Source organism: Phycodurus eques, chromosome 10, assembly GCF_024500275.1.
Source record: "Phycodurus eques isolate BA_2022a chromosome 10, UOR_Pequ_1.1, whole genome shotgun sequence".
In the NCBI taxonomy this organism is placed as follows: Eukaryota; Metazoa; Chordata; class Actinopteri; order Syngnathiformes; family Syngnathidae; genus Phycodurus; species Phycodurus eques.
In genome coordinates, this window is record NC_084534.1 from 2,801,517 (window position 1) to 2,811,630 (window position 10,114).

At 42.4% G+C, this 10,114-nt stretch overlaps 1 protein-coding gene across 8 annotated transcripts in view; it reads left to right on the forward strand.

The window, feature by feature from the left end:
- zc3h11a (zinc finger CCCH-type containing 11A) overlaps positions 1-7,052 on the forward strand; it is a 40,044-nt gene extending 32,992 nt beyond the window's left edge. For all 8 annotated transcript variants that reach the window (XM_061686874.1, XM_061686868.1, XM_061686867.1 and 5 more), the window contains one exon: positions 6,172-7,052. In XM_061686874.1, the coding sequence (XP_061542858.1) occupies positions 6,172-6,367 (196 nt within the window). In that variant the 3' untranslated portion in view covers positions 6,368-7,052. The remainder of the gene's footprint in view (positions 1-6,171) is intronic.
- Positions 7,053-10,114: the final 3,062 nt, after the last annotated feature.

The following is a 10,114-nucleotide window of genomic DNA, read 5'->3' on the forward strand; positions in this document are numbered from 1 at the left end:
CCCGTGCCTGCGTGGGTTTTCTCCGGATACTCCGGTTTCCTCCCACATCCCAAAAAGATGCAGGGTAGGTTAATTGAAGACTCTAAATATATAGCTGGGATAGGCTCCAGCACGCCGAGCGAGGATAAGTGGAATGGAAGATGAATAATGACTAAATTTACAGAAAAATGCTTCCAAACTAATCGGGAGAAGCTTTATCATGGAACAAGACAAAAGACCCAAAACACACTGCCAACACAACAAAGGACTTCATAAGGGGCAAAAAGTGGAAGGTCTTGGACTGGTCAAGTCAGTCACCGGACCTTAACCCAATAGAGCATGCATTTTACCTCCTGAAGAGGGGACTGACGGGAGAAACCCCCAGAAACAAACAAGAACTGCAAGAGGCTGCAGTAATGAAAAGCATTTCAAATGAAGAATGCAACAGTCTGGTGAAGTCAATGGGTTGAACGACTGATGCAGTTATTGGAAGTAATTGTTATGCCACCAAATATTAAATGTTATTCACTTTAAGTTAATTTAGTGTCTTTAACAGTTTGTTAAGTTAACAGTGTCTTTTCCAATACCTTTTCTCACTTGAAAAGTGGGTGGCTTCAATTAAAAGATACTCTGTCCTGAGTTGTTTAACACATCTAGATGTAAATAACATGAAATAAAAGCTGGAATTTTGAACTTCCATCCATCCATTTTCTTTACCGCTTAGCCCCACAAAGGTCGCGAGCATGCTGGAGCCTATCCCAGCTATCTTCGGGCGAAAGCACCCTAAACTTGTTGCCAGCCAATCACAGGGCACATATAAACAAACAAACCTTTCATTCTCACATTCACACCTACGGGCAATTTAGAGTTTTCAATGAACCTACCGTGCATATTTTTCGGATATAGGAGGAAACCGGAGTACCCGGAGAAAACCCACGCAGGCATGAGGAGAACATGCAAACTCCACACAGGCGAGGCCGGGATTTGAACCCCGGTCCTCAGAACTGAGAGGCAGATGTGCTAACCAGTCGTGCACCGTGCCGCAGAATTCTGCACTTCTGTCTCATATTCATCTTTTGATCTGAAACCCAAATGTCTTCAGTAGACAACAAAAACAAAGGAATTGACCATACCATTCCAATACTTTTGGAGGGGACTGTATGCTATATCTGCTTGAAGCCGTTGTTTTGCATATGGATGGATGAAAAACATGCCTTTTATAAGGGTTGGAACCTCTATGAATGTATACAGTTGTCAAACAGGCCCACAGATTCAAACGCCAAACATTTTTTTTTAGATTTACATTTGAATTTAAATTGAAAACAATAGTCTGTATTTTGTTGTTTAATTCATAACAATTAACAGCAGTAAAAAAAAAAAAAACGTCTTCAATGGGCAAATGTGCTTCAAACGGTCATGCTGCAAATGCAGGAACAATACAAAACACACAAGCACATAAAACACAGCAAAAGAAAAATGCTGCAATCACAAAAAAAAACTGCAAAACAAAATGCTGCACGATAATAATTCTGCAATCACAGAAAACTGAAAAGGCAAAATGCTGCAATCACAGAAAACCACTGTAAATCAGAATCTTTATTAACAACGTCCGCCACCGGCGCCGTCAACCTGCATGGCACCAGTGGAAATTCAGCTACTGTGGGTCGAAGTCGAAGAAGAGGTGGAAAGCGGGTTCATCAGCAAAAAGAGAAGAGGAAAGCACAAAGCCTAGAACTGAATGTGGGGACTATGACAGGAAAATCTCGGGAGTTGGTTGACATGATGATAAGGAGAGGGGTTGATTATATTGTGTGTCGAGGAGACCAGGTGGAAAGGCAGTAAGGCTAGAAGTTTAGGGGCAGGGTTTAAATTATTTTACCGTGGTGTAGATGGGAAGATAAATGGAGTCGGGGTTATTTTAAAAGAAGACTTGGCGAAGAATGTTTTGGAAGTGAAAAGAGTATCAGATCGAGGGATGAGGCTGAAACTTGAACTTGAGGGTGTTATGTATAATGTGATTAGTGGCTATGACCTAGAGGTGAAAGAGAAATTCTGGAAGGCGCTTGACGAAGTAGTTCTAAGAATCCCAGACAAAGAGAGAGTCGTGATTGGTGCAGATTGGAATGGATATGTTGGTGAAGAAAACAGGGGTGATGAAGAAGTGATGGGTAAGTACGGCATCCAGGAAAGGAAATTGGAGGGACTTGGTGGTAGACTTTGCAAAAGGGATGGAAATGGCTGTAGCGAACACTTTTTTTCCAGAAGAGGCATAAACATAGGGTGACCTACAAGAGCGGAGGTAGAAGCACGCAGGTGGATTACATTTTGTGCAGACGATGTAATCTGAAGGAGATTACTGACTGTAAAGTAGTGGTAGGGGAGAGTGTGGCTATACAGCATAGGATGGTGGTGTGTAAAATGACTCTGGTGGTGGGGAGGAAGATTAAGAAGACAAATGCAGAACAGAGAACCATGTGGTGGAAGCTGAGACAGGACGAGTGTTGTGCAGCTTTTCGGGAAGAGGTGAGACAGGCTCTCGGGTGGACGGGAGGAGCTTCCAGAAGACTGGACCACTGCAGCCAAGGTGATCAGAGAAGCAGGCAGGAGAGTACTTGGTGTATCTTCTGGCAGGAAAGGAGAGGAGACTTGGTGGTGGAACCTCACAGTACAGGAAATCATACAAGGAAAAAGGTTAGCTAAGAAGAAGTGGGACACTGAGAGGACCGAGGAGAGGCGAAAGGAATACATTGAGATGCGACACAGGGCAAAGGTAGAGGTGGCAAAGGCAAAACAAGAGACATATGATGGCAGGTTGGACACTAAAGAAGGAGAAAATGATCTATACAGGCTGGCCAGACAGAGGGATAGAGATGGGAAGGATGTGCAGCAGGTTAGGGTGATTAAGGATAGCGATGGAAATATGTTGACTGGTACCAGCAGTGTGCTTGCTAGATGGAAAGAATACTTCGAGGAGTTGATGAATGAGGAAAATGATAGAGAAGGGAGAGTAGAAGAGGCAAGTGTGGTGGACCAGGAAGTGGCAATGGGGGAAGTTAGAAAGGCATTAAAGAGAATGAAAAATGGAAAGGCAGTTGGTCCTGATGACATTCCTGTGGAGGTATGGAAGCATCGAGGAGAGGTGGCTGTGGAGTTTCTGACCAGCTTGTTCAATAGAATTCTAGTGCGTGAGAAGATGCCTGAGGAATGGAGGAAAAGTGTACTGGTGCCCATTTTTAAGTGCAGAGCTGTGGCAACTATAGAGGAATAAAGTTGATGAGCCACACAATGAAGTTATGGGAAAGAGTAGTGGAGGCTAGACTCAGGACAGAAGTCAGTATTTGCGAGCAACAGTATGGTTTCATGCCTAGAAAGAGTACCACAGATGCATTATTTGCCTTGAGGATGTTGATGGAAAAGTACAGAGAAGGTCAGAAGGAGCTACATTGTGTCTTTGTAGATCTAGAGAAAGCCTATGACAGAGTACCCAGAGAGGAACTCTGGTACTGCATGCGGAAGTCTGGAGTGGCAGAGAAGTATGTTAGAATAATACAGGACATGTACGAGGGCAGCAAGTGTGGTTGACCAGGAACTGCTAATGATTAGTAAGTGGGATGTTATAAAGGCATTAAAGAGGACGAAAAATGGAAAGGCAGTGGGTCCTGATGACATTCCTGTGGAGGTATGGAAGCATCTAGGAGACGTGGCTGTGGAGGTTTTGACCAGGTTGTTCAATAGAATTCTAGTGGGTGAGAATGCCTGAGGAATGGAGGAAAAGTGTGCTGGTGCCCATTTTTAAGAATAAGGGTGATGTGCAGAGGTGTGGGAACTATAGAGGAATAAAGTTTTGATGAGCCAGACAATTAAGTTATGGGAAAGAGTTGTGGAGGCTAGACTCAGGACAGAAGTGAGTATTTCCGAGCAACAGTATGGTTTCATGCCTAGAAAGAGTACCACCGATGCGTAATTTGCTTTGAGGATGTTGATGGAAACGTACAGAGAAGGTCAGAAGGAGCTACATTGTCTATTTGTCGATCGAGAGAAAGCTTATGACAGAGTACCCAGAGAGGAACTGTGGTACTGCATGCGGAAGTCTGGAGTGGCAGAGAAGTATGTTAGAATAATACAGGACATGTATGAGGGCAGGAGAACAGTGGTGAGGTGTGCTGTAGGTGTCAGACGGATTTAAGGTGGACGTGGGATTGCATCAGGGATCAGCCCTGAGCCCCTTCCTGTTTGCAGTGGTGATGGATAGGTTGACAGATGAGGGTAGACTGGAATCCCCGTCGACCATGATGTTTGCAGATGACAAAGTGATCTGCAGTGAAAGCAGGGAGGAGGTGGACGAACAGTTAGAAAGATGGAGGCATGCACTGGAAAGCAGAGGAATAAAGATTAGCCGAAGTAAGACAGAATATATGTGCATGAATGAGAGGGGTGGTGGGGGAAGAGCGAGGCTACAGGGAGAATAGATAGGAAGGGTGGAGGACTTTAAATACTTGGGGTCAACCGTCCAGAGCAATGGTGAGTGTGGTCAGGAAGTGAAGAAATGGGTACAAGCAGGTTGAAGCGGGTGGAGGAAGGTGTCAGATGTGTTATGTGACAGAAAAGTCTCTGCTAGGATAAAGGGCAAAGTATATAAGACAGTGGTGAGGCCAGCCATGATGTACGGATTGAGACAGTGGCACTGAAGAGACAACAGGAAGCAGAGCTGGAGGTGGCGGAAATTAAGATGTTGAGGTTCGCTCTCGGAGTGACCAGGTTGGATAAAATTAGAATGGAGCTCATCAGAGGGACAGCCAAGGTTCGATGTTTTGGAGACAAAGTTAGAGAGAGCAGACTTCGATGGTTTGGACACGTCCAGACGAGAGTCAGTGTATTGGTAGGATGTATCTGCCAGGCAAGAGGGCGAGAGGAAGACCAAAGAGAAGGTTGATGGATATCGTGAGGGCAGTTGGTGTTCGAGAGGAGGATGCAGGAAATAGGCTTACATGGAAAACGGTGATGCGTTGTGGCGATCCCTAAAGGGACAAGCCGAAAGGAAAAGAAGTAGTTAGAGCCACTCTAGTACAAGGGCGTGAACTCCAGGACGGACCAGTGCTATGAGACCAGGAAGTGCCTTTCAAAGATACTTGGTACGCCAGCACCCTGTAGCAGCCTGACTAACCGACATGCCTACGTACGTAACTTGCTCATTTCTCAACGGATTTTCATGAGGGTTACTGTTTTGTTAACACCAAAGCGTATGCTATCAATACACATTTGATAAAAATCAAAATAAATAAATATAAAACAAAGTCCCATTTCCCTGTTGTAATTGTACGGGATTCAACCGTATGCAGCACAATGTGCCGGCAGTATTTTGTTTTTCTCTCCATCCACACACGTGGAATGCGCTGACTACTTTGACCTCCCTAGTTTAGCATCCCTGTCGGAATGGAGCTCCAAATGGGCGTGTCGTATATACTTAGTCATAGCTGTGATGCCTCTGGACTCACAGGATTGGTCCGTCCCAGATGTCAGTTGGTGTTCGGGGTCCCCCCTAGTGGCCTGGCTGACTTCAATTGTGTGGTGTGACCTTGCAGCATTTCTCTCTTGCAGTTATTTTAGGATATGTGTGTTTTGTTGTTTGCAGCATTTTTCTTTTAGAGTTGTTTTCTGTGATTGCAGCATATTTATCTTGCATTTTTGTTTTGCTGTAGTTTTCTCTGATTGCAGGATTTTTTTTTTATTTTTCAGTTTTAAGTGCTTGTGTGTTTTCGTCTTACGTCATTCCTGCTATGCAACATATGGCCGTTTGCAGCGCATTTGCCCCTTTTCTACCACAAGTTACCCCAATTAATGTCATCTTAAAAATAGTGTTCCTAGTATGATAAGTGAGTGTGAAGACGTTAGTAGGAGGGGGGAATCAAGCTCAAAATGGGCCCAAATACTTTTCGTCTACTGTGTTTGAGTAGAAAGTAGTGTTTCAATAGCCATTCTTCCTTGCTAACCCCCACTGCTAAGCAAGCTGAAAGGAGCATTGTTGCCACCTAGTGTAGACATGGCAATAGATGCAATCAATGCATTTAAACTGGAACTTCACAAGTGTGCCGAGAACGAATGATGTCAGTAACCTGATTGATTTGCGTTTGTAAATGTTGCTAGTGCTTTCTATGGACAAAGGAAATTCTGATGAGCATCTCTCTGTATTAGCTCTGTCCTGAAGACTACTCCTCAAAGTAAATCACGGAGACAGAGTGTGGTAGGGTCACGCAACTCAACCTCGGCTGCAGATGACTTCGAGGAGCTGATCAACGAATTCACAGATGATCATCTAGATGGAGATGTGGACCCTGGCATTGGGGAGGACGATCTGCTGCAGGAACTGTCAGACATGATTGACAGCTGAGGCAGTTTTTCCCATCAAAGAAAATACCCTGACCCAACTCAACAACACCAACAATGTTAGCTGGCTAAATATATTTATACAGAAACCCCTTCTTTCCCCCATTTACTTAGGATTTATGTTTGTTGTCTTTTTCTGTAATCTTTTCCGAAAGCAGCATTAACAGTACCTGGTAGGTTTTAAGTGTTGAAAAAGACAAACACGATCAGAGATAATTTGTATGCACTAGGAAAATATAAATATAAAAAAAAAAATTCTGCTGCTCTTTCTGCTTTGTTCTAGCAAGCATTGTCACTTTCATATTGACTTTTATTTAAAAGGAGTGAATGTGAATGTTGTTTGTGTTGGAAATCTCACGTCGCTTTCTGTGATTTTTTTTTTTTTTTTTTTTTCTCTCCCCCCCCCCCCTCTAAAATGTATATTCTTTATTTCTTAAACCATTACCAGTAGATTTATTCAGTGGGCCCAAGTTAAAATGGTTTATGTTGACGCCTCAGGGAACGATTTTTATGTTTGTATGCATCTCTGAGAAATATTTAAGCAATGCAGTCTTTTTTTATTTTGTCATTTATTGCATTGCTTTGAAAAGTCTGAGAAAAGATCTGTTTATCACAACACTTTTCTTCAAGTTCACTGTTCAAAGTGGTTTCTCCTAATGACTGTAAATAAAAAATGATTTTATTTAACAGCTAAGTTCCTTGCCAATACGAAGCAATCTCCTACTCTGGAAGAAACCAGCAGGTGAAAATACGAACATACTTTACGTAGATAATTTAGATTTCATATAGAGAGACAAAGCTTCTACTTTCCATGTGGATTACAGGGTATATCGCTTATAGGCAGTAATTTTGATTATTTAGTTCCATGCCATTATACTATTTTATTGAAACAATACAATTAAATGTTTGATCAATGTGACATTCCTGTTTAAAAAGTCAACACTACAGTGTAGAATTAAGTACCAAGACCCCTAACTCACTGGTCGAGACGTTGCTGAGACCAATCAGTCACTGCTACTCGGGCACCCGGGAGATCAAAATATTGATTGCATTCTCACGAGAGATGTCTGGAAGACTTTCCAAAAAATTTTAATATCATGGAAAAGTTTATTTCCATAATTCCATTCAAAAAGTAAAACCTTATAGATTCAAAACCCACAATTTTAAGTATTTATTTAATACTTACATAAGTTGGGTTTCCAGCTCATAAAGCCCACGAAATCAGGAGTTCAAAAAAATGTAATATTGTGAAAAAATAATTTACCTCATTTTTTGTAGAAAAATAAAATAATTAGGTCACAATTCAATCAAAATATGGTACTTTTGAAATATGTTAATCTTTAGTAATTGGTTGGGAATCCCTTTTCCATGATATTCCATTTTTTTGGAAAGGGTCTGTAGATATACAGTATCTTTTGTGTGTGCGGTGGTGGTTTTGGGGGCCAGTGCCTGACACAGTCACTGAGCAATAAAAGGTTACCAGTAATTTGGTAATGCTGGTACAATGTATTTATTTATTTGACAATTGTGCAATAAGATGCAGCGTCCTCTCGCCGTTAGAGCAGTTTGAAATGACTAATAGAACAATAGTCCGGTGCAGAGACTTCAAGAAATTTGTCACGTTTGGGGTTTGTTCGAAGGCAAGGCAAGAACATGGTGGACCCAAGTGCAGGGAAGCAGGGAGGCAATGCAGTAGTGCAGGAGTATATTAAAAAAATTGTATTTAATTCCAAAAACAAAGGAAAACAAGGATCATGAAAAAGTCTAAATTCTAAATTAACAGAGTCCAAAATCTAAACACAAAGTAACAAACAAACAAACCCAAACAAGAAACGACTGAGTGACAACTGGCGACTATGACACCTGACAAGGACAATGAACCCACAAGAACTGAAAGAAACCAGGGAACTAAATACAAACTGATTGACGAGAAAACGAGGAACACCTGGACAAAGACACGAGTGACTGGAGAGAGCTGATTGGTCGACACAAGGTAGACGAGAACAGGTGAACACAACCAAATGAGCACACGACAAACATGGAACACAGGAAAACACGGAACAAAACTAAACACAACACAAACTAAAACACAGACCATGACAAAATTTATGCAGTTTAAAGTGACTAGTAGTGCGATAATCTGGGACAATGTCAATTCTGCAAATAGTGCAGATGCTACTCAAGCAGTATTGATCAACAACAGATATGCAAATAGTGCAGAGTGGCGAGACTACTGCAGTGAGTGCGCAAAGTAATGTATAATTGGCCGGAGACAGATGTGACAACAATCTAAGACAAAATTGGCAGCATGTTACAATGGAATTGTAATGTAACTGTTTAGGAAGTTAATGGAAAGAGGGAAGACGCTGTTGGAAGGTCTGCTTGTTTCAGTTTGCATTGTTCGATAGCGCCTACCTGAGGGAAGAAGCTGGAAGAGGTGGTGACTGTGATGTGGAGGGGTTGCATGCTCTTGTCTTAGTTCTGCCAGCATCCAAGTCCTCAAGGGTAATTAGGGGGGTACCAACAATTTTTTTCAGCAGTTTTGATTGTTCGTTGCAGTCGGAGTTTGTCCTTTTTTGTAGCAGCACCAAACCAGACTGTGATGGAAGAACACAGGACTGATTCGATGACTGCTGTGTAGAACTGCCTCAAAAGCTCCTGTGGCAGGCAGAAGACTGGAGACTTAACTGGCCAGAAGACCGTCATTGATACCCTCCATAGGATGGGTAAGCCACAAACATTCATAGCTAAAGAGGCTGGCTGTTCACAGAGTGCTATGCCCAAACATATCAATGGAAAGTCTCGTGGAAGGGCAAAATGTGGCAGGAGAAAATGCACCAGCAAAAGAGATGACGGTGGGCTTCAGCGCATTATCAAACAGAGAAGATTCAAGAATCTAGCAGGAATCTAGAAAGAGTGGAATGAGCTTCAAAAACCACCACATTCAGATGCATCTGGGAAGTGCCCCCCGCCCCATCCACCCACACACACACACACAGCATTAGGCTTGCAACTCCCTGTGCCCCCCCCCCCCCCACCCAAAATCAGTGTATTTTAACAGGGAGAGACAGAATATCAAAAAGAAAAAATATAGAAAATCACATTTAACAAAACATTCAAATTATTATGCAATTCATTGAGGGAAATAAGTATTTCACCCCCTATCAAAACATTACTTGGTACTAGGTGGAAAACCCCTTGTTGGCCAGTACAGAGGTCAGACATTTCTTGTAGTTGATCACCAGGTTTGCTTGGTAGGGATTTTGGACCACTCCTCTTTGCAGATCCTCTCAAAATCCTTAAGGTTTTGAGGCTGCGCCTTGACAACTCGAAACTTCAGCGACCTCCACAGATTTTCTATGGGATTTAGGTCTAGTTATAATTTCCGTGTCACAAGTCTGGTATTGCGCGCGGACGGGAGAATGTGGCCGTTAATAAGCGGAACTGAAGATGAATGAATGAATTTTGAATCCCACCAAGGTTATAACAGTGTTAGTAAAATGATCTGTTAAACCACAATTCTACAAAATACAATAACAGTACGGGGGGTCCTCCGTGTATAATAAGAGTTCCATTTAAAGGCAGGGCATTCGTATATAGGAAGTAGTCTACTAACTAAGTTGTAAGTCGTAATAAAGTAGAGTTAATTGCTGTATGAACGTCGGTGCTGCAGCCGAAGCACCAGTATTTGAAAACTGGGATTGTCCTTTGGGAGTTTCGTCGTACCGTCCAATGGACGATAGCCACAAAC